At 38.3% G+C, this 25,436-nt stretch overlaps 1 protein-coding gene across 1 annotated transcript in view; it reads left to right on the forward strand.

The window, feature by feature from the left end:
• THADA (THADA armadillo repeat containing) overlaps positions 1-25,436 on the forward strand; it is a 326,156-nt gene that overhangs the window by 23,400 nt on the left and 277,320 nt on the right. The window contains exons 13-20 of the mRNA XM_045980964.1: positions 1,003-1,158; positions 1,902-2,024; positions 5,039-5,162; positions 11,228-11,379; positions 14,724-14,937; positions 19,638-19,773; positions 20,024-20,160; positions 23,975-24,133. Coding sequence (XP_045836920.1) covers positions 1,003-1,158; positions 1,902-2,024; positions 5,039-5,162; positions 11,228-11,379; positions 14,724-14,937; positions 19,638-19,773; positions 20,024-20,160; positions 23,975-24,133 — 1,201 coding nt within the window. The remainder of the gene's footprint in view (positions 1-1,002; positions 1,159-1,901; positions 2,025-5,038; positions 5,163-11,227; positions 11,380-14,723; positions 14,938-19,637; positions 19,774-20,023; positions 20,161-23,974; positions 24,134-25,436) is intronic.

Consider the following 25,436-nt stretch of genomic DNA (forward strand, 5'->3'; position numbering starts at 1 on the left):
AAAACGCTAATTCAAAGGGATACATACAATATTGTTTATAATAGCTAAACTATGGAAACAGCTGTAGTGTCCATGGATACATGAATGGATAAAGAAGAGGTGATTAAATATGTATACAGGTACACACATACAATGGAATATTATTCAGCCACGATATCTTGGCCATTTGCAATAACATGGATAGAAATAAGTGAAATAAGTCAGAGAAAGACAAATACCATGTGATCTCACTCCTGTGGAATTTAGGAAACAAAACAAATGAACAAAGGGGAAAAAAAAGACATAAAGAAACAGACCCTTAACTATAGAGAACAAACAGATGGTTACCAGAGGGGAAGTGGTTGGGGGATGGGGAAAATAGGGGGTGGGAATTAAAGAGTACACTTACTATGATGAAGAAAAAGTAAATAAAATGATTTTTTAAAAAACCCACATAATAAATACCAAAACGGAAGAACCCAAAACAAGTTCTGGAGGATGATTCAGGATGTTTGGCAGGAATAGAGGGTTTGGTCCATTTTTTGAACCAAATGCGAGGTTGAAGACTTCAGATTTCATTCAGTTGGTAACTGGGAACCAGAGCCATTCTGCCTTTAGCAGGGAAGTAGAATTAATGGCAACAGAGATGAATTTCCAGTGTGAGAGCAAAAAGACACCAGAAGCCTTGTTAGATGTGCCTGACGGTAACCCAAGAAGAGTGAGGAGATGAGGTCCTGGGGTAAAGTAGAGAAAAAAAAAAACGAAGTGAACATTACCATGGGATAAGCATCTTTAAGATTGTTGACTTACAAATACCAATTGACACATTTAATAAAATAATTTTATATGAGTTACAGCCCCAGGATCTTTGGGATGAGGGAACCTTTCTGAAGTATACATGGGTAAACTGAGGTTTACTGCCCGCCCCCCTTTAGTAGCTTATGTAAATAAACATGTCAGGTAGTCTACAATTTGCTTATTTCACAGAAAAATTAACATTTTATTGCTTCTCATGTGTTTTAGGTACGGATAGATACATTAGGCTTGCTTTGTGAAAGTAATCGAAGCACAGAAATGGTGTCCATGGAAGAAATGCAGTGGATTGAATTCTTTATCGCATACAATCTTAACAGTCAGTCTCCAGGAGTGCGGCAGCAGATTTGTTCTCTTCTTAAAAAGGTAGAGTTTCTCCTCAGAGAGTACAGGAAAATGGTGAACCCTGCTCTGCAAATCATGTTCGAAAAAAGCTCGGATTTTGGGAGAGTGCGGGAATCATGGTCATATGAGCGGACTGCCTGTGAACATCCCTTCATGGCCCATCTGTGGACCATTCTGTGATTCCATAGAGTTTATGTTTGAGATTCAAATCCAGGGTGTAAAGTCCTTTCATTCTGGGTGGAATAAGTCAACTTGAGCTCTTTTTTTTTTTTTTTTTTTTTTTTGGAAAGAAAAAAATGTGATGGATCTTTCAGGATAAAAGGTATTTTAGGAAAACTCTGGTGAAAGGAGGAAAGAAAGATGCCCTTGTAATTTTATCATTTTAAGGGCCTCTTGAAATGGTCATTGTTGACTAATTCAACTGAACTTAATCACATGCCTCATTTATGGGATGAACAATTGGGAGAGTACAGAAGTGAGTATATCTTTAGTTTCATGCCAACCTAAAGGAAATAAAACTATGGGGGATTTAGTGACTGTGTATTCTGGTTTGCAGTAATATTTTGTTTTTGGTTTTAAAAATATTTGTTAGTTTTCTGTCAGAGAGAAACTCTTTGAATTTAATTAAGAGTTAGAAACCAGTACTCCCCTCCCTTGAAGTTTTAGTCTAAAGAATTTAGAAAAATTGTCCTTTGCCTTTTTTTTTGACTGATATTTAAGATTAATGTGGCTTATATATGCTTCATTTTTCTTTTTCTCAAAAGTTGTTCTGTAGGATACAGGAAAGTTCTCAGGTGCTTTATAAACTGGAGCAAAGTAGATCCAAACATGAGCCAGAGAATGAATTAACCATACAGCCCCCTTCTGTTTCTTTACAGCAATATAAGGTAGGTGATCTATTTCTAGACATATGGGTATTTAAGAAACATGGAATAATTATGAATAAACATTAAAGGGAAGTACATGTAAGTCTCATGGTGAATGGTGTTTCTTTCCTTCAAGCTGGTTTTACATATTCCTTCTGGTGCTTTGGTACTTCTCTGGAGGTACCCTGAGTCGTGGAACCCATGCTGGACTTGAGGCCTGTTACAGAATAACAGTAATGGGTTAACCTCAATCCTTTACAGCTTAATGTGGGCCGTGTGAATTTGGTACTTTAACAAAAAGCTAATTGCTGGCCCCGAACTCCTTCTCCCGACCCCAGGGTAGAAGATTGCTGTATCTGGGCCTGCTTCCCCTTTAGACTAATATGACTTACAGTAGCTTGATATTGGTGCTTTCTGGTCAGTGTTCCATCCCATGTGGGAGGGAGCATGAGGGGAGGGCTAGGTTTTGGGGCCCTGTGTTAATGAGATGGTTGGAACCCCAGATATAGCCGCTCTAGTCTGGGCCAGGGCTCAGCTTGACAACCTTATGTGTCTGTCCATCAGAAGAGAATGAGTTTATTACTGGTTTCTTACTCCAGATCTAGCCTCTCAGAAGCAGAAATCCTCCTGTCTTCTAAGGCCCAGATAGAGGACAAAGCTCATCGATTGTATTGCACATAGGGAAACAATTATACTAAATTAATGATACATTGGAGCCATGATGCACTCACTACCTACTCTAAGGATTAGTATGGATGGCCCTTAGCTTTCCATTTTATATTTGAAAGGTAAAAAATAATCTGAAAAAGAATATTCCTATACCAAGGCTGACGTAAGCTTCGTCTTTGTAAATCCCAAGAGTGAAGATTGGACAGTGACAACCTAAACTTGAAGGACAGGAGTTTAGTCCCATTTCTGCCGCTGATTAGTTGGCTTAATTGATGAGTCTGTTTGACTGTGAGTGGGATGAGTAACCTCTCTGAAAAGGCTGGTTTTGAGGATTAAATAAGAAAGCTGTTTGTAAATTCTAAATCACCCTAAAAAGCCTTGCTGGGAGTCATTAAAAGTGACTAGAGTGTATTCTGAACACTTGCTTTGTGTGTGGATACGTTATTTTCAGCCTTTCTTATCATTGCTAGATGTTCTAAGAAAACACAGCTCTTTTGCTTCTTTTTTCAAGGGGTAAAGTGACATTTGTGAAAACCGAGTTAAGTACTTAAAACACAAAACCTATGCAGTTGTGGATTGACATTCTGAATTTTCACATATGCATGGTTTCATAGTTTGACCTTGTAAATATATGTGTTTTTGGAAACTTAGACCTTTAGTGTCTTAATCTGAGTCATTCTCATGGTTCTGAAATTTCCTCCCAACTATAGTCATCTGTGGCTTTCGGAGATTGTGACTTTGGCTCTAAATTACTTATCACCGTTTTTATAATAGTGGGTGTCATGCATGGTGTATGGTAGGCTTTGCCAATCAATAAATTAAGTACAGGGGGAGAAGAGGAGGCTGTTAGTTGGAAAAGATGTCTTCTAGTCTAGGGAAGGAGATTATTTCATACCTAAATAATTAATATTATTAACTTAAATACAAAGCTGGAAGTACAAACCAATTTCATAGCTGCAGTTGGTTTCCCTCTCTAGTAACCTAATTGTTTCATCTCTTGTGTCTGACAGTGTAGCAGAATTTAGCATTGTATGGGTATTTGGAATTTGAAATCTATAACTTTTAACAATTTAATGTCGCTTTTCAATAGCTTTAGCTATATAACATGGCAAAAAACCTTAAAGGCAAGTAGGGAAGATGCCTGCATAACCTAAAGAGATTTTTGAGTGCTAGGCTAAGGTATTTGGAGGCCTCACTAGGAGCTGTTTAAAGTGACAAGAGCATGTATCAAGCCTGTTCTATATGTTTAGGACAATATGCTTAGAACTAGGGATATAAATATATAAACTGGTCCATGCCTCCACTTTGGTTATAGTGTGGTTGAAGGAAAGAATCTATTTCTAAAAATATAAATGGTACTACAGTTAGGATAAGATCATTCCTATACGATGAACTTGTTACCCTTTAACATGAATACCGTACTACTTATTTATAATTAAAATGAGCTTAGGATATTTTCTTTCTTTCTTTCTTTTTTTTTTTTTTAAAGATTTTATTTATTTATTTGACAGAGAGAGAGATCACAAGTAGTCAGAGAGGCAGGCAGAGAGAGAAGGGGAAGCAGGCTCCCTGCTGAGCAGGGAGCCCGATGCGGGGCTTGATCCCAGGACTCTGGGATCATGACCTGAGCCAAAGGCAGAGGTTTTAACCCAATGAGCCACCCAGGGGCCCCTTCCTTTTAAGTTTTATGGTTTTCTATTCTGTCTTATACAGAGACAGTAATAATAATTATTATTTTAACCAGAGAAAGAAGACTTTATCTTGGATGAACTATTTCCCATTTTTTAAAAATTATGTTTTACTGAAAATTTCTATTTTTTTTTTTTATCATGTATGTAAACAGAATGGCAGAGCAAGTGTCTCAAAGGGGAGTATAGAAGACAAAGGGGTAGTTGGATCTATTTATGAATTGTGTCATTCTAGCCACATTTATCAAGTATTATACTTACCATATTTATCAAGTAATCTATTGGATTTTTTTTTTTTGGTTATTTAAAAACTTAAAAAAAATATACATAACTTTGATGCCTGAACATCTCTTGTGAAGAAAACCAATATTTGTATAGCTTTAGCCCAGAACTTGCTTTCACCAAAAATCGGTGCTGGGTATTGGATTTTCTTGTGTGGACTACAATAGAAATTATACTTCTTGTTGACTCTACCAAAGTAGGGTTCATTGAAGTCATAATATAGCTTATAGTCAAGGGTACCAATCTGAATTGTCAAGTGAAGTAAATAACTAGCATTGTTACTAAAAATCTTTTCCCTGTTAATTAAAGAAGAACCCCACTCTTAAAGGTGTTACTTTGAAAATAACCTATTATGAGTTAAAGATTATACTTACTATAATTTTTTTTTTCTTTTAGAATTTCATGTCATCCATTTGCAACCGTCTTTTTGAAGCACTGTTTCCTGGGTCTTCCTACCCAACTAGATTTTCAGCTTTAACCATTTTAGGCTCAATAGCTGAAGTTTTTCCTGTCCCAGAAGGTAAGCTTTCAATAATGTTTTGGGAAGGTATTTTTTCTTGCAAAACACACTTTATCAACATTTTGTTTTATTTTAAGTTTTAGTTTTTTTTGTCTTATGTTTAGGTTTGTAGAGGAGGTTTTTACGCGTAGTCTGTAATTCTTACTTGGACGTAATTAAATTTTCCAGTAAAGGATGTAAGGCTGAGAAGTTGTTTTCAGTGGTCTTTATTTCCCAACCCAAAACTCCAGTTTTCATGGATTACGCTTATTATGAGAAGAGTTGCTTCTTTCTCTCAACTTCCAATTCATGTGTTGCTATTTGAAGATAGTGTACAGTCTGTTCTTTAAGTTTTAAAAATTAAAACAAAATAATAGTTTCTTTATGTATAGCATTCCTCAGTGAGTCTTTGTGGTTAAAATGTGGTTTCCCTTATACGCTGTCAGTTTCTAAGTTTCGATCTGGTTTCAGAAACGCAACATGAGGATGTCATTTCCAGGCATTCTGGTTTAGTGATAGCCTTTATTTCTCCTGTGGGGCACTCAAGAGGATGAACATTTAGCTTCCTTCTGAGTCGGTTTTTTTCCTTTTTGACAATCAATATTTCTTTTTATCTCTGTACTTGAGTGTGTATGTTTTGATGTGGATTTCTTGTTTGTGTTCAGTCTTCCTTGACTGTGGTCAAATAGAAAAATATCCTGCTCAGCTGGTCTATTGGAGAGAATGGCCAGAGGACCAGGGAGCTTTATACTATAGTTGCCTTATTATTTTTATTATTATTATTATTATTAGTAGTAGTATTATTTAGTATTATTATTTTTAGTTTAAATATGTCAGCAAAGTATAATTTTTCGGCAGGGAGGAGGACAGATTTTGCTGCTAATACAGCCTTGCTTCATTTGAAGGACACCATTTTTTTTTTTTTTTCAAGTTTTTATTATGAAAAGATTCAAACCACCACAGCAAAGTTTCAGGAATAGTTCATGAACAGCCATGTACCCGCTCCCTCGATTCATCAGTTGTTAATATTTTGCTGTATTTGGTTTATCTCCATCTCATTTATTTTCTAACCATGACACAATGATCAAATCAGGATATTTAATGTTGACATGATGCTGTTATCTAATATATAATCCATAACAAAATTTGCCAGTTATCCCATTAAGTGACTTTTTTTAGAAAAGGGAAGTTTTTGCTGTGATCTGGGAACTGATCCAAGATTACACAGTGCATTTTGTTGTTATGCCTCTTTAGCCTCCTTCAATCTGGAAAGTTTTTTATTTTGTGACATTAACATTTTGGGAGAATGTGTCTCCATTTGGGTTTGCCTTATTGTTTTCTCATGATTTCCCATGATTCTCATGAATCAATCTCAGGATTGATTCAGTTTGTGCATTTTGGGTAAGAATATTGCATAGGTAATGTGGTGTTCTTCCCAGGGCATCGTATCAGGAGGAGGTACATGAGTTTGGTTTGTCCTGTTACTCATGATGATAAATTTGATCACCTGATTAGGATAATAAGTGGTAGGCCGAAAAGCAACCCACAAAGGATATCATTAAATCTTTAGAACTTGTGAATGTGAACCTTACGTAAAAAGGGGGCCTTTGTAGATATAATAAATTAAGGATCTTAAAATGAGATAATTCTGGATTATTTGGATGGGCCTAAATGCCACCACAGCTGTTGTTAGAGGAACAGAGGGAGATATGACACACAGAATAGGAGGAGTCACTGTGATAGTGGATGTGGAGATTGGAGTGATATGGCTTTAAGCCATAGAATTCTGGCAGCCTCCAGAAGTGGAACAAAGCAAGGCAAGAGTTTTCCCTTAGAGCCTCTTGACTACGCATGGCCCCACCAGCAGCTTCTATCAGACTAATTGGACGTTAAACAAAATGGCTTCCAGTACCGTGAAAAAATATATGTCTGTGGTTTTGAGCCACCAGGTTTATGGTAATGTGTTACAACATGCGCAAAAAATGGATACAGTGGTATCCATCAGTTAAGGGAATTTCAGTGGTACTACAACTGAATTTAGAAAATACGGTTTTCCCTGAGAGTGATTTGATTATCCATTTAACAAAAATTTTTCTGTATGTTTAATATAGTTATGGTTGCACCTCGGTGTTGAGAAAGACCACTAGCCTGAATCGCACTGGTAATTTTTTAATTGAGAGAGTGTTTAATGTATTTAAGTGTACTTTAAAAAGTGAATAACCTGAGTCATCTTCCTAATGAATGAGTCACATATAATTGGGCAGTGACTGATATCACAGTAATTATGTTAATTAAACAACTGGGAGGTAATGCAAATGGAGCAAGCCATACTTTACCCATTAACTATCTTTCTCCTTTCTTTCTTTCTTTCTTTCTAGAGAGGGAGAGGGGGTGGGAAGGGTAGAAGCAGAGAGAGAGAGAGAATCTTAAGCAGCTTCCATGCCCAGAGCAGAGCCTGATGCAGGCCTGGATCTCATGACCCTGAGATCATGACCTGAGCTGAAATCAAGAGTCTGGACACTTAAACAACTGAGCCACCCAGGTGCCCCTTTAGCCATGAACTTTAAAGGGGGCTAAAGAGGCACAACCATGAATTACAGGATGGAAAACACAAATTCATTCTTTACCTGTATTTCAAGAACTTGAGTGTGGGTTTTTATGTTATTTTTTTGAAGGACTGTGATTTGGGATTAGTCAAAATGGTTTCTGCCTTTCCTCAAGTATATCCTGGTTCAAGAAGAATAAGCCACATGTACCTTTTTCACTTACAATAAATGTCACAGTATTCGTGGTGAAAAATTGGATTTCACAATTCCATTAAAAGGGTTTACCCAGCAAATATTTATTTAATGCTTATTATATATGTCAAGCAGCTAAGGATATGCAGTGTACAAAACAAAATGCTTCCTATTTTTGAGCTTAGATATTTTAGTGAAGGGGGACGACCATAGATTAACAAGTAACACATAGAATATCAGATGGAGATAAGTATTATGAAAAAATATTTCAGGAAGGAAGGTTGGGGGAATATAGAGAGTCTAGGAGGGTGGGGAGCTGTTTTATACAATGGTGTCAGAGAAGGCTTCAGGTCTGAGCAGAGCTCCTAAACAGCCAGTGTATCAAAGAAGAAATCACAAAAGAAGTTAGAAAATACTTTGAGAGGAAGGAAAAAAGAGCATAATTTATCAGAACTTATGGGGTGAAGCAAAAGCAGTACTGTTAGGGAGATTTGGAGCTGTAAATGCCTAAAAAGGGGAAAAGACCACAAATCAATAAGCTAACTTTACACCTCACGGAGTGAAAAAGAGAAGAGCAAACCTAACCCAAATTTAGGAGAAGGAAGGAAATGAAGATTAGAACAAAGATAAACAAAACGGGGAATAGGAAAACATAGAGAATCAACGAAAACAAATGTTTGTTTTTTTAAAAGGTCAACAAAATTGACAAAATTTTAGCTATACTAAGAATAAAACAGGGGCGCCTGGGTGGCTCAGTGGGTTAAGCTGCTGCCTTCGGCTCAGGTCATGATCTCAGGGTCCTGGGATCGAGTCCCGCGTCGGGCTCTCTGCTCAGCAGGAGCCTGCTTCCCTCTCTCTCTCTCTGCCTGCCTCTCTGCCTACTTGTGATCTCTGTCTGTCAAATAAATAAAATCTTAAAAAAAAAAAAAAAGAATAAAAACAAAAGAAGGTGCAAATAACAAAGATCAGAAATACAAGCGGGGACATTTGTATTGACCTTATAGAAATAAAAAGGATTACAAGATAGTATTATGAACAGTTGTATTTTCAATAAATTAGGTAACTTAGATGAAATGGACAGATTCCTAGAAACAGACAAATTGCTGACTTAGAAATAGAAAATTTGTTATCCGTAGCAAATAAGAGGTCAGGTCAGTAATTAAAAGCCTCTCAGTAAAGGAAAGTACAGAGGGAGTGGCTTTACTGGTGAATTCTACCGAACATTTAAAGAATTAACGTCAGTTCTTCTCAAACTCTTCTAAAAAATTGGACAGGAGGGAACATTTCCAAACTCATTCTGTGAAGCCAGCATCACCCTGGTACCAAAGCCAGACAGAGACACCACAAGAAAACTATAAGCCAGTATCCCTTATGAGCATAATGCAAAAATTCTCAAGAGAATACTAGCAAACCAAACCCAACACCATATTAAAAGTATTATACCCATGACTAACCAAAGTGGAATTTATGCCAGGAATGCAGGGGTGGTTCAGTGTAAGAAAAAAATAGTCGATGTAATATACCACATTAAAATGAAGGGGAAAAAAAACCCATGATAATCTCAATTGATATAGAAAAACTGTTGACAAAATTCAGCATCCTGATATGATAAATAAACACTCAAGAAGCTAGGAATAGAAAGGAGCTTCCTCAGTAGGTTAAAGGACATTCATGAAAAACCCACACTTGACACCAAACTCAATGGTAAAAGACCGAAAGAAAGTCTTTCTTTGTGATCAGGAGCAAGACACAGATGCTCATTTGCCCCTGCTGTCACCGTTGTACTGAAAACTTCAGCCAGAGCAGTAAGGCAAGAAAAAGGAATTAAAAGCATCTGAGTTGGAAAAGAAGCAAATTTAAGCAGAGGCATGAATGAAGTGACAAAAACGCCATTTACTTGCTCTAGGAATCTCACAGGTTTGCACTAACTTGTGAGTTAAGATTAAAAAAGAAATGTGCATCATATTGAACATCTTCATGTTTTCAGGTGTTATCAGAGTGGGTAATATGTTAAATCTTGTCAGTGTTCTTCACATTCTGCTGTGAAACCTGTTATTGCCATAATTGTTTAGTCTTAATCTCAGAGTTGAGTGGATTTGGTGACTACCATCATTTTTTTGTGATAGTTTTTCTGTTCATTTCTTGGTTGGCTGCAGTTCACCTGTATTTTGAGAAGAGTTATTTTGGAAATACAGTTCTTAATTTCTTAAACATTCAAAAATGCTTCTATTGACATTGTTCTTGATGCTGGAGTAGGATTTTTTTTTTTTAAGATTTATTTATTTATTATTCAAGAGAGACAGAGAGAGCATAGGGGAGGGGCAGACCGAGAGAGCGACTCCTCAAGCAGACTCCACCCTGAGTGTGGAGCCCAACGCAGGACTGGATCTCACGACATTGAGATCATAACCTGAGCCAAAATTAGGACTTGGATGCTTAACCAACTGAGCCACCTAGACGCCCCTGGGGTAGGATTTTGATGTATAATTTTTCACCACACCTTTCTCTGAGGATGTTGCTTCACAGTCCTAGCACTACATGTTGCTAAGGTGAAGAGTTAATGTTGTCCTATTTTGGAGATAAATTGAGCTTTGTGCCTGAATAGCCAGAAGACTCCTTTGCTGTCTTTGATGCCCAGCAATTCTATTAGGATACATCATCATATCGATTATTCTGTGTTGGTTTAAGACATGGTAGGACTTTGGATTCTAGGTTAAGACGTTTTGCAAAGATTTTTTAGAAGTCATTCCTAAATTTATTTTTTTTTATTTATTTAAAAACTAACTTAGGAATCTTTTATATACAATATAACCTTTTGAAAAAGAATGAAGTGGTTTTATTTATTTATATATTTTTAAAGATTTTAAAAATTCATTTATTCATGAGAGACAAAGAGAGAGAGAGAGAGGCGGAGGGAGAAGCCTCAGGGAGCCTGATGAGGAACTTGATCCCAGGAAGCCTAAGCTGAAGGCAGAGGCTTAACCAACTGAGCCACCCAGGTGCTCCTAGAATGAAGTGGTTTTAAATAAAATTTTAAGAAGTGCTTTTTATTTGGGGAACTTTAATATTTATTTTATCATTTAGGAAATAAGGAAAAATTATTCTTTTGTGCTGTTATGGGTAAACTGTGAATGTGAATATTTGCACCAATTTTCTGTAAATTTGGTCAGATAACTTCAACTTGATTTCCTTTTTCTTTTATTAACTTAAAAAAAAATTTAAGTAGGCTCCATGCCCAACGTGGGTCTTGAACTCACCAGTCCCAGATCAAGAGTCACGTGCTCTACCAAGTGAGCCAGCTAGGTGCCCCCTCTTATTATTCACTTTTAAATCTTTTTTTATTTTTAGGTCAAGTCCAAACAGTGTATCAGCTGAGCCATGATATCGATATTAGTCGTTTCCACACACTAATGGAATGTTTTACCAGCACTTTTGAAGAAGTCAAGATTTTAGCATTTGATCTTCTGATGAAGTTACCAAAAACAGTTGTAGAGTTTCAGGTATTCGGACCTTTCCTGTGTGAATGTGAATGTGGTGTATGCTTGAAGACTTTATTTTAGCAGCAAATAAAGCAATCTGTGGATTATGCAGGCTTTTTGCGTCTGCCTTCTTACGTCTTCTGATCTTTCAGTTACCATTAATATTCCTAGTGTTGCAGGGTGAGAGGTTGGAGGAGGTAGGGATGGATGGTGTGAAGAAAGGAAATACCATGAGAGAAAATGAACTCCAAATCCATGAGTTTTGCTTCTTTTATTGTTTTGCTGAAAAAAAAGACGTGTAAGAAGCGGTAGGTTTTCTTGCTCACAGGAGTATTGGTAGATTTCAGTTGACTGTGGTCTCCCCAGTTCCCGTTTTCCCGTGGACATGTTAATATTCTGTCAAAACACATCACTTACAGTAACTTGCGTTTTTTGAGATAATATCCTTGCAAAGTTGACTGGGAAGCTGAGTGTAAGTGAGGCAGAGAACGTGTTTCTGATCTTCCAACAAGCAATAGCTAAACTGAGACTGAAACTCAGAGTACTTGAGGTTAACAGCAGTTTTCTCCCCCGGCTTCTACCCCATCCCTAGCCCCCGTTCTCTTCCTAACAGCAGGCACTGCCAAACGTAGGGTGGGAAGAAAAGGGAGGGGCTCGAGAGTGAGGGCACAGCATGGGGATGAGTCTGCAGGGGACCCTCCAGCCAAGGTGCTTGGCTGTGCCCTTGAGGTGTGTTCTGGGGCTGTGAGATCACCAGCATCCGTGGGTTTACTGGCTCTAGGGCTTTGCTCTGGCTTTCTCTTAGAGCGGTATAGAGGCCAAAGGCGTCTACCAGGGCTGGTGCTGAGTCTGTTCTCTGGCTGTTAGGCTCTAGCTAGGGCAGGACAGCTTGTAGATACAGTGGGATTCTTCTTCTTCTTCTTCTTCTTCTTTTTAAGATTTTATTTATTTATTTATCAGAGAAAGAGCATGAGAGCAGGGGGAGGGATAGAGGGAGAGGGAGAAGGATGTTCCCACTGAGCAGGGAGCCCAGTGCGGGGCTTGATCCTAGGACCCTGTGGTCATGACCTGAGCTGAAGGCAGATGTTTAACCCACTGAGCCACCCAGGCGCTCTGAGATGCAGTGGGATTCTGTAGGAGCACATGTCAGAGAGCACAAGGTATCTATTTCATTGGCTTCCAGATGGCATTGCAAGATCCTAGAGCATCTTTTCTAACTTGGGTCTGTATTAGGAGTGGTTCTCCAGTGTCCGTTTATCTTTGTGATCTTTCAGGTGCCTCGGTAAGCAGAAGCTTCTTTTGATGCTTGGGCTTCTAACTTTTGTACCAAATGGAGTTTTTAAAGGAGGTGCTTTCTCTTCCTTCCTTCTCTCCCACCTGCTCATCCTCCTTGTCCCTTACCATTCATCACACTGAAGACTTGTATTATGTGTGATTATATATATGTCATTTATATATCATACATATATACCTATGACTCATTCCTGGCAAATATTTTGAAACTATCTCAAGTCGGGGGGGGGATATATATAGCACCTATATGAAAGACTTGGTTGGTCCTTTGAGATAACTTTAAAATGTTTTTGAATCCAAACTAATTTCCCTAAGGACCTATGTATATATATATATTTTTTTATTTTTTATTTTTTTTTATTTTTAAATTTTTTTTTTTTTAAGATTTTTTTTTTATTTATTTATTTGACAGAGAGAGATCATAAGTAGGCGGAGAGGCAGGCAGAGAGAGTGAGAGGGAAGCAGGCTCCCTGCCGAGCAGAGAGCCCGATGTGGGACTCGATCCCAGGACCCTGAGATCATGACCTGAGCCGAAGGCAGTGGCTTAAACCACTGAGCCACCCAGGCGCCCCTGTATATATATTTTTGATGGCATATTTTTGTAGTATATGACTTTATGACTCACATTGTCTGTTGCCCTTTTTTCTTATAGGGCTACATATCCAAGGTCTTTATATTATATTTTTACTGACCTTAGATGATAGAACAAAGATATTTTACTTATTTATTTTAAGATTTTATTTATTTATTTATTTATTTGAGAGAGAGAGAGAGAGAGCAAGCAAGCACATGTGCGCAAGTGAGACAGCACAAGCAGGGGGAGCAGCAGAGGGAGAGGGAGAAGTTGGCTCCCCACTGACTGGGGAGCCAGTGGACACTGGGATCCCAGGACCCTGGGATCATGACCTGAGCTGAAGGCAGGCGCATAACCGACTGAGCCACCCAGGTGCCCTGGAACAAAGATTTTAGACTCTGAAGGCTATTTATTGTGTTTCTTACTAATTGTCAGTTAAGCAATTCAGGGACCTAACTGTTAGTTATCAAAAAATAATGGTTTAGATGCTTAATTGGTTCTTTTTAGTATTTATTTTGATTTGAGCTTTTGGCCACTGTCTTTAAGTTTTTTAGGTCACAGAAAATTAAACATATCAAATGATAAAGAATTTAAACTGAAAGAAACTGGTATTTGAATCAACATGTTTGATATCTATTGTAAATTAATAGATTTCCAATTAAAGTAAATATCGGTGTACCTATAGCCAAATTAAAAGTTAATCTTGTAATGATTTTTTTCCCTTGCATTAGGCAATTATGGAGTAATCATAGTAGAATTAATATTATTGAGCAGCGAAACCCTGAGACCCAGTGTAGTGAACATGTAATATGCCAGCCGTGGAGCTGGGTTGAGGACCCATGTCTCTTGACCTCAGCCCAGTGCCTTTCCATACAGATTACAGTGAACTGTCCTTTATTCTCTTCTTTAGGACATGTGTGTGAGTGGATGTTTCTATGACATACAAGTGTGGAAGCTCTGATAGAGAATTTCTGAGACTGATATGATCACTTTATTTTCTACATATATATATGGATCTTTGCCAGGAATAGCCCTGTGGATTTGTACTTTTGTGTGAATTTCTTTTTTTTTTTTCCCCATTGAATTTGCTGAATCAGGGGGTGGGTTGGGGGGAGTGTAGGAGTATGCTGCTCAGGTAAAACAGACTTCAACATACAAAAAAAAACCTCTGGTCTATATGGAAATAAAAAGATTCCTGATTATAGTCATAGCAGAATTTCTACAAGAAAAACATGCTTTCTGCTGGAGAAAGAGGTACTAAAAAAAAAAAGCTTTATCAGTGTCAATTTCCCAGTCACATTATTTTCAAGATCCTCATCACTAGAGCTGAGTAATAATAATCAGTAATAACTATAATAAAAAAAGTCTAACCTATATTCTGGGAAAAAGGGAATTAATATTTATATCAAGTTTCAGTTATGTGGCAGGCTCTGATTTTAAATTCCTCAAATTAAAGAAATGTTTCAGTGACAGTTACTGAGTTTGTTCTTTATTCCAGGATTCAGAGAAACTGCAAGGCTTATTCCAAGCAGCATTGGAGCTCAGCTCAAGCACTAAACCATATGACTGTGTGACAGCTTCCTACCTGCTGAACTTCTTAATCTGGCAGGATGCCCTGCCTTCATCTCTGTCTGCCTACTTAAAAACTCAGCAAGCTGCATGTGGCGCTGGAGATGCGTCTGCCATTGTGGTGGAGAGGAACACATTAATGGGTTTGTATTGAATAAATGTCCTTTCGCTGTTGCTTATCAAAACCAGTACCTTACTTTCTTTCTATTCATTTAGTTAGCCTAGCAGTGGCAAACATTTATTTTGTGTTTTTTACATTTAAAAATTTTTTTTTAATATTTTTAAAATTTATTTGAGAGAGAGAATGAGGAAGAGAGAGATTGAGAACACGAACGGGGGAATAGCAGAGGGAGAGGGAGAAGCTTAGCAGGGAGCCCAACTTGGAACTTGATCCCAGGATCCTAGGATCATGACCTGAGCCACCTAAGAGCCCCTATTTTGTGTTTTGTTTTTGGGTGGTTTTTTTTTTTTTTTGGTTTTTTGTTGTTGTTTTTGGTTTGTTTGTTTGTTTGTTTGTTTTAAAGATTTTATTTATTTATTTGACAGACAGAGATCGCAAGTAGGCAGAGAGGCAGGCAGAGAGAGAGACGGGGCGGGGGGGGGGAGGGGGGGGAAGCAGGCTCCCTGCTGAGCAGAGAGCCCAATGCGGGGCTCAATCCCAGGACCCTGAGATCATGACCTGAGCTGAAGGCAGAGGCTTTAACCCACTGAGCCACCCAGGCGCCCCTGTTTTTTTTTTTTTTTTTTTTTTTTTTTTTTAAAGATTTTATTTATTTACTTGACAGAGAGGCACGAGTAGACAGAGAGGCAGACAGAGAGAGAGGAAGGGAAGCAGGCTCCCTGCCAAGCAGTGAGCCCGATGCGGGGCTCGATCCCAGGACCCTGAGATCATGACCTGAGCCGAAGGCAGCGGCTTAACCCACTGAGCCACCCAGGCGCCCCTGTTTGTTTTTTTTTAATTGAAGGGTTTACTAGCATATAAGAATACTGCGAATTTCTCTTTTGCAAGTAAATAATTTACTCAGCTATAACACTGTTTCTAAACAGAGGATTCATGTTAAATAAATAGATTATTCAAATGGACACTAATAGAACTCTTATTTAAATAAGACGTCTTTATAAAAAATGTACTTTTTTGGGGGCAGAAATTTTACTATGACTATAGCCAGATCATCTTTGCTATTTCTGTACAGAGCAGAGTTCCTTTGTCTATAAGGTTTATGTTTTGTTTTTTTTTTAAGATTTTATTTATTTGACAGCGAGAGATCACAAGTAGGCAGAGAGGCAGGCAGAGAGAAAGAGAGAGGGAAGCAGGCTCCCTGCTGAGCAGAGAGCAGAGAGCAGAGAGCCCGATGTGGGACTCGATCCCAGGACCCTGAGATCATGACCTGAGCCGAAGGCAGCGGCTTAACCGACTGAGCCACCCAGGCACCCTCAGGTTTATGTTTTAACTGAGTATCAGACCCCTGCCTTTTAATCTTCCCATATAGCCAGTTCTAAAACCTAGCTGACTAGTTTAGGTCTAGTGATTTCCAGTAAATATTTCTTGGGGATTCATGTGCTTAATTTTGTGCTAATAAATTTTCATTTGGACTTGTATTGTAAATAAGGACAGATACGGATTTTTATTTAAAAAAAAAAGAGAGAGAGAGGTCAGATGTAGGAAGAGTGTTAAAAACAGTTGTCTCCAAGATGGTAAAAAATGCTCCGAGAAAGGGAACTAATAATGGGAGAAAATTAGGAGGCCGTGGGTAGTTCTGTTGGAAATAGGGATAAGAAGGGGACAAGTGCCATGGAAGATAGCACCTGTCCACTCTAGTTGCTTCAGGGCTGGACTCAAAAGGAGACCTTAATACACGACAGGAAGAGGTTTGTACTTGGGGTAAACTGTTCATGTACAGGCTTTCAAATTCAAGTCATTTAAAAAAACTATGAGATATTTCAAGCATATAAAAATATTTAAATATAGATATAGGATATAAATAGTAATTGTATAAAAATGTTACAATTTTTATTCCCAAGCTAGGTAATTACACTCAATTAACAAGTACAATAGCACCCATACCTTTAAAGCTTCTCTTCTATCCTAGCTCCCTCCCTGGCCACATAATAACTCTTCTGTGTTTTATATCAGTCTTTCATCTTGTTTTTACCAAAATTTTACCACCCATGTATGTATCATTAAGTAATATATTATTTACTTTGACATGATTTTGAATTTTATATAAATAGTACCATGTGTATCATATAAATTTACTACATTTTATTAATGTATTCTTCTGTTGAGGGACTTCTTTTTTCTAAATAAATAATGCTGATGTGAACATTCTCATACACATCTCTTCTAATGGACAGGTCTGAGATATTATGATAAACAAAAAAGTAGAATAGCCTTGTTATAAAGTATATGCATCTTCAACTTAACTAGGTGATGGCAAATAGATTTTTTAAAAAATATTTTATTTATTTATTTGACACAGAGAGATCACAAGTAGGCAGAAGAGGCAGGCCTAGAGAGAGGGAGGAAGCAGGCTCCCTGCTGAGCAGAGAGATCCCAGGACCTTGGGATCATGACCTGAGCCGAAGGCAGCTGCTTTAACCCACTGAGCCACCCAGGCGCCCCGGCAGATAGATTTTTAAATTAACATTACCACCAATAAATTTTGAAGAGTTGTATATTGCATCATCACTATAACTTGCTGTTGTCAGATTTTAGAGGTTTATGGAATATAAAGTGGTATCTTGTGGTTTCATCTTGCATTTTTCTGGTTGCTGATGCAACTGAGCATCTTTTTACATGTTTATAAGCAATTCACTTCTCCCCTTCTGTGAAATACCTGTTCGTGTTCTTTAGTTTTATGTAGGGCTGTTTGTCTTTCTCCTATTGATTTTTTAGGACTTCTTTGTGTATTTTAAAAGTTAATAATTTACTGGTTATACACAGCTTTAAAATTAAAGTATAAATCTAGAGTGGTTAGAGGAGATACCGACTGTGCTGGGGTAACTGGGTAGTTACATGCCGCAGAATGAAGCTGAACCTATTTCTTTATATACCATATGCAAAAATTAGTTTAAAATGGAGCAAAGACCTAAATACAAAAACTAAAAAGAATAAAACTCTTAGAAGAAAACATGAGTGTAAATCTTTGTAATCTTAGATTGGGTAGTGGTTTCTTAGATCTGGCACCCACAGCACAAGCAAAGAAAAAATAGAAAAATTGGACTTAATGAAAATTTGAAACATGTGTCAAGGATGTCCTTAAGAAAGTGAAAAGACAACCTGTAGAATGGGAAGCGTATTTGGGGTTCCTTTATCTGAGAAAGGACTTGTATCTAGAATATATAAAGAATTTTTACAACTCACTAGTAAAACGATATAACCAAATTTAAAAATGGACAAAGAATCTGAATAGACATTTCTCCATAAAAGATAAATGTGAAAAATAATCACATGAAAAGATGCTCCACATTATTAGCCAGTAGGGAAATGCAAATCCAAATTACAGTGAGGAAGCACTTTATACCCAGTAGGGTGGCTATAAACAAAATAAAAGCAGAGCCCTCACACACTGCTGACAGGAATGTAAAATGGTGCAGCTACATTGGAAAACAGTCTGGCAGTTCCTTAGAGAGTTAAACATGGCATTATCATATGAGCCTACAGTTCCACACTGAGGCTGCTGTAATAGGATACCATAGCCTGGGTGGCTTCAACAACAAACATTTATCTCTCATGGTTCTGGAGGCTGGGAAGTTCAAGATTAAAGTGTGAGCAATTTCAACTCCTGGTGAGGACCCTCTCCCTCACTTCAGACAGCACCCTTCTTGCTCTGTGCTCACATGGAGGAGAGGAAGCCAGCTCTGGTCTCTCTTCCTCTTCTCATACGGACTCTAATCCCATCATGGGAGTCCCACTCTCACAATCTCATCTAAACCTAATTTCCTCCTAAAGACTCCATTTTCAAATATGGGACTTGGGGCTTCAAATAGGAATTTGCGGAAGGACGTAAACATTTAGTCCATAGTGGACATACATTGAGAGAAATGAAAAGTAAGACTTGTATGTGAATGTTCACAGCAGAATTATTCTTAATAGCCAAAACACAGGAACAGCCCCCATGTCTATTAACTGATAAATGGATAAATAAGATGTGGTGTGTTCATACAAGGGACTGTTTTTCAGCCATAAAAAGGAATGAAATAGTTCTGTATGACCCAGTGTGGATGAACTTTGAAAACACTGCTAAGTGGAAGAAGCCCATATTTTACGATTCTCTATGTCCAGAATAGGCAAATCTATAGACACAGAAAATAGATAAGTTTTGCTTAGGGCTGGGGATGGTGAGAGATGCATGGAGAGGAGTGGGTAAGGGTTTTTTTGGGGGGGATTAAAATGTTCTAAAATTCACTGTAGTGATGATTGCACATATCTGTGAATATACTAAAAATCACTGACTTACATACTTGAAATGCGTAAATTGTATGGTATGTGAATTATACCTCAATAAAGGCATTGTTTTAAAAAACCACAAAACAACAACTGTTCCAGTAGCCCATGGTACATTGGCCTGGGATCTGGTTCCCTAGATAGAGGATGTCTAGGAGGAATGATTCAGAGTCAATGCTGAAAATGGATCTAGGAAGTTAGGGAAAGACCCAGTTCTGCTTTCTTGACTGGAAATGCATAGCAGGCTGGATCACTTTGAAAATTTCTTTTTTAATATAAAACCTCTAACACAGTTGAGTTGAGCTGGATTTTTCTGTGGAGACTGTTAAGCTATTCACAAATTTATAAATGCATTTTTAAGCGGCATTACTTTGGTTTTTTGTTTGCTTTTTCTAGTCATCAAATGCTTGTTGGAAAATCTGGAGGAAGAAGTATCTCAGGCGGAAAATTCTCTCCTTCAGGCAGCATCATCATTTCCATTGTATGGGCGAGTTCACTGTATCACCGGAGCTTTGCAGAGGTTATCTCTAAAGTAAGTGTAGCCACAGCTCTCTCCTGAGCATGCGTTTCTGAACTTTAAACCCTTATTGGAATGTGTCCTGGGAAAGGAGTATATTGCCTTAAAGATAATTAAAAATTAGATTTAAAAAATGTACACATTTTATATCTTAAATATTTCATAGATTGCACAATTTTGAAATAGGTTCTTTTATGTAATAATTTCCATTTAAAATTTTTGAATTTTGCTTTTAGTATAAATTTCCTTACTGTCCTCGTTGCAGCAGCCTGCGGTTGGTGAGCGAATGGAGACCTGTGGTAGAGAAGCTCCTTTTGATGTCTTACAGGCTTTCTGCTGTGGTGTCTCCTGTCATTCAGAGCTCCTCCCCAGAGGGCCTTATCCCAATGGACACTGATTCAGGTCAGCAAATGAAAAAAGCTAGAATTCCTGTATGTTTTGCTCATTATGCCTCTCCCTGCCAAATCATGTCTTTGGGAAGATATAGAAGCTAATAGGTGGGTCAGGAAGCTATTTATTATGGTTAGTGATATCTCCTGCCATTTTAGTAATGTCTTTAACTCTTAAAAAATAACAAAATAAATAAATGAACCAGGTGATGAACAAGAGACTTCCTTTTCTGGGGTAAATCGGATTTTCTACCATTGTCATTTCAGAGCACCACCTACCAGGTAACTGCTGGGGCTGGGAGAGTGAGCAATAAATCAGGAGGTAGGGTTTAGTCAGAGATGGAAGCTTATTAGGAATCAGGAATGGGCAAAGGGCATTTGACATACAGAGACCGTTTAATTAAAATAAAAAATAGGAGGAGATACTCAAAATGCCCCAAATTGAACTCATGAACTTTCATCTGCCTTTTCCCTCCCAAGCCCTGTGTCTTTGCAAATGGCCCTAACAAAGGTCTGTTTGTGCAAGTCAGGAGCCTAGCAGTGCTTGACGTCTCTCTTCTGTTCTTTATATCTTGCTTGGCTTCATGTTCTTTCAGTGGTACCTCTTAAATATCTTTCAGATCTCTTTTGTTTTTATCTGCCACCCTCTTACCTTCTCCCAGGCTTTTATCTCTCTTGTTTGGATGACTCTAGGGGTCCCCCAGCTGGTTTCACCCTCATCTACTCTTATCAGTTCCTTCCATTTTCTTTTATACTACATCCACAGCAATCTTTCCTACTCACTGTAATTCATCATGCTTCCCATAATCTCTGCTTAACCCTTGTGCTCTGCCCCACCCCATTTGTTTAAAATACTTGAGTGACCTCAGACCAGGTCCTGTAATAGCTGGGCTCCTGCAACCTTGCGGGTCTTGTCCCTTTTTCTTCCCAAAGTGTTCTTCGTGGAGTTGTTGCGCTTTAAGAAGGATCTTATCGATACTTTCCTCTGTTGTCCTTAGTCCTTAGCAAGTGCCTGGTAGAAATAGATGTACAATAAATATTTGTTACCATGAATAAATCAATGAGTGAGCAGTTCCAGAAAGGATAGGAACTAAACCCAGTGCGTGGGATGCTGTAGGTGGTGTATATATACCTGTCCTGTAACAGCCAGAAGGGATTGTCTGGGAAAGGTGTACGTTTAGTGTTAAAACAAAGTTTGTGAAAGCATTTGAGGAGTGCACACGAGAGGCTTGTACTAAAACACACTGAGCGTATCATAAACACCCAACTAAAGTAACTTGGAGTTGCACGTTTGCATAGAAAATGTGGGGTTTTGTTCTTTACTAAAAATGAATTAGCAGATTGGTGACTGTTCATGATAGTAAGACACAGTTATTTGTTTATTTTGGCTGGTAGTCTACCAAAACTTGATGTTTTAGTTTTCCTACTAAAACAACATGTGGGAATAAGAAACATCCAATCTTAAAGCTAATATTTGGGTCAGGCAAGTATCAGTATATTCTGGATGAGAAATCTTGAATATTTGTCTCCCATTGTGGGTGGGGCCTATAGCATATGCCGAAATTCTGTTATTAAAATTTTAGAATGTCTTTTGGTCTCAAAAATAGTCTGTGAGGGGCGCCTGGGTGGCTCAGTGGGTTAAAGCCTCTGCCTTCGGCTCAGGTCATGGTCTCAGGGTCCTGGGATCGAGCCCCGCATCGGGCTCTCTGCTCCGCAGGGAGCCTGCTTCCTCCTCTCTCTCTGCCTGCCTCTCTGCCTGCTTGTGATTTCTGTCTGTCAAATAAATAAAATATTTAAAAAAAAAATAGTCTGTGACCCTTAGACTTTCCCTTGATTTTGCCTTTTCTTTTTACCTCGGGTTGTCTCCATTATTCCTATTTTTGTCCTGCATTATCTACCATGCATTCTGAATTCCTTGAAAATGTTTCCTCTGAAAGCCATAAAAATTAATGGTAAAATTTTATTCTGCTCATCCTTTTTTTCTTACTCTTTCCATGGTTTCTATTTGGAGCCAGTGTTACTTTTTCATGATTGTCAGAATTTGTTTTGGCAGTATTTTCAAGGAAGCCGTAAGTGAGCATAAGGTGGTTGAGTCATTTTGACAGCGCTTTGGGTCTTTGTATCTCCTATAAGACCTAAAATGTAAGTGTATCTAGGGACCCCTGGGTGGCTCAGTTGGTTGAGCATTTGTCTTTGGCTTGGGTCATGATCACGGTGTCCTGGGACTGAGTCCCTAGTTGGGCCCCTTGCTCAGTAGGGAGCCTGCTTCTCCCTTTGCCTGCCCTTCCCTCTGCTTGTGCATGTTCTTTCCCTCTGACAGATAAATAAATAAAATCTTCTAAAAAAAAGTAAGTATCTAAAAAAAAGTATCTAATAGGTTTATAAAATACCCGTTCTTTTTTTTTTTTTTATTGGTTTCAAGTTACTAGCTGTTGTTATTTTTTTTCTTAATCTGTGTGAGCCTGCCTAGCTCTTCATTACATCATCATCTGTTCATTCCTTTAACCCATGTTACTGAACCTCTGCTGTGAGCTGGTTCCTGTTGTAGGTGCTGGAGACTCAGCGTGAATAAAGTCGCATTCGTGGAGCTTACATTTCCTAATTCATTGAGTGCTTAAAAATAAAAATGAAGTTCAATATAATACAAGGACTGTAAGTCATACTTAGAAAGCAGTCTAATACCTAATGCATTTTGAAGATAAATAAGGTGTCTTCATAATATTCCTGAGCTATAAAAGGTTTTTTTCTTTATTTTTAATTGAAGTACAGTTGACAATACAATATTGTGTCAAAGATTGTTGTTGTGGTGGTTTCTTACCTCTTAAAATCAAATTGCCTGAAGTTTAGTTTTCTCACATGACTGAGTACCGTATTTGCGATCCTTAGACAACACTAAGAAAAGCAGTGTAAAAAGAAAAAGTAAAGTGATGTAAATGAGATAGTGGTCCTGTGGAGAGTTTTTGTTGTGTTGTTTTGTCCTGTTTTCAACCAATTTAAAATTTTTGCTGTATTTTTTTTTTAAAGATTTTATTTATTTATTTGACAGAGAGAGATACAAGTAGGCAGAGAGGCAGGCAGAGAGAGTGAGAGGGAAGCAGGCTCCCTGCCGAGCAGAGAGCCCGATGCGGGACTCGATCCCAGGACCCTGAGACCATGACCTGAGCCGAAGGCAGCGGCTTAAACCACTGAGCCACCCAGGCGCCCATTTTTGCTGTATTTTAAAAGCACGCTCAAGTGTTATGAAGACCTTAATAATTTTTACATTATCTACCCCATGAGTCCCTTCTAATGGAGCTGATTATCAAGTATTCAAATTTTAAAATTTGGGTGGCTCAGTTGGTTAAGTGTGGGACTCTTGATTTTGGGTCATGTCATGATGTCAGGGTCATGAGATTGAGCCCTGTGTGGGCCTCCCCACTGAGCATGGAGCCTGCTTAAGATTCTCCTCGGGGCGCCTGGGTGGCTCAGTGGGTTGAGGCCTCTGCCTTTGGCTCAGGTCATGATCTCAGGGTCCTGGGATTGAGCCCTGCATCAGGCTCTCTGCTCAGCAGGGAGCCTGCTTCCCCCACCCACCTGCCTGCCTCTCTGCCTGCTTGTGATCTCTGTCAAATAAATAAAATCTTTGGGAAAAAAAAAAGATTCTCTCCCTCTCCCTCTGCTCTTCCTCCTCCCACACTTGCTCATTCATGTGCATGCACGTACAGCCTCGCGCGCTCTCTCTCTCTCAAAAAAAAAAAAAAATTTACAAAATTGAGGGCAAATACTCCCAAGGGAATCTGCGTGGGCTGCAGAACTGTGGTTTATGCACTCCCTTCTCTCTCCCTCAGAGTCAGCAAGCCGCTTACAGACGATTCTGAGTGAAATTCAACCACGAGATACTAATGATTACTTCACTCAAGCCAAAATTCTCAAAGAACGTGATAGCTTTGATTTGGAGGACTTGAATGCCAGTATGCCAAATCTTGGTGCTTCTGCAGAGAACAAAGGTAGCATGTATAAAATCAATATTGTATTATTGTAATTGGTGTTTCAGTGACATCATAGACAAAATGTTCTTTTTACATAGGAAATCAGGATACATATGTTTGCAGAACATTTCTAGAAAATAAAGTCTTGGAGCTTGTCCGTGATTTATTTAGGAGAATCTGTATCTAAGACGTTTACCAGAAAATGGGGTATCCCAGGACAATAATATATAAGGGGCTACAACAGAAAGGCTTTGAGTGGGAACACGTCTTGGCAGCCAGGTGGTGTTCGGTCAACTTGGGTTTGGGCCACAGTGGGCTTCTCCTAGTGCTGTGGTTCTCTGCAGTAAGAGTCCTTATGATCAAGAAATCAAGTCCTTTGATTTCTGAAGGGAAATCAACCTTATTACTCAGTAAAACGTGAGCTGCTCTGTTGTATCAAGCCTCTGAAAGTTGTATTCTACTGCTTGTTTTCCCTTTAGTTGTTACCATTTTCTATAATACTGTAGAGTCAGCAGCAGTAATAGCTTAGTGACTTAGTACATATTCTACATTCTCCACTAGGTGGAGATATTTTCTTATAAAAATTTCTCGTCGTTTTTTAAACTACACAACATAACATCTAAATATATGCTTATTGTAATAGTTTCAGGCAATAGGGAGGGAAATTTGAATTAAAAACAACTTAAAACCTTAATTAAAATTTCAATTCAGTGTTTACATTTTACCTTAAAAAAAAAGAACAACAAACAAAATTAAAGATCTTCATTGACTCCCCCACCCCACTTCTCTTTGGAGTGTATGTGCTTTTAGATCTGATCTGCATATTGACGTATATGCATTTACTCTTTTAGTTTAGTGGGCTTTTAAAAAACACAAATGGGTTGCTTTGTTAACTTGCCTTAGATTTTTTTTTTAATGTTAATACTAAAATACTCTAAAAACTAGAAAAAGAGAGTAAGCATAATTGGTGCTTATTGGTTATGGAATTTAAATATATTTTGAAAGAGAATTTATATTTTCCTTTGATTTTAAAAGTTTTATCCTGCCCCTTTGCTGATATAACAGCTACCTTCACCAAGATGAGTAATGAAGTATACTTATTATAGTTGGAATTTCAGGAGGACTGAGAGGCAAAGAGTTTGTTTCATTGATTTCTGAAAGTTAGACTTAATTTTTGAAACGGTATTGTGTTTTATTTTAAAATTTATTTTGACGGGCACCTGGGTGGCTCAGTTGGTTGGGTGACTGCCTTTGGCTCTCGTCAGGATCTTTGGGGTCCTGGGATCGAGCCCGCCTCAGGCTCTCTGCTCAGCAGGGAGCC

This window comes from Meles meles, chromosome 16 (genome assembly GCF_922984935.1).
Source record: "Meles meles chromosome 16, mMelMel3.1 paternal haplotype, whole genome shotgun sequence".
NCBI lineage: Eukaryota > Metazoa > Chordata > Mammalia > Carnivora > Mustelidae > Meles > Meles meles.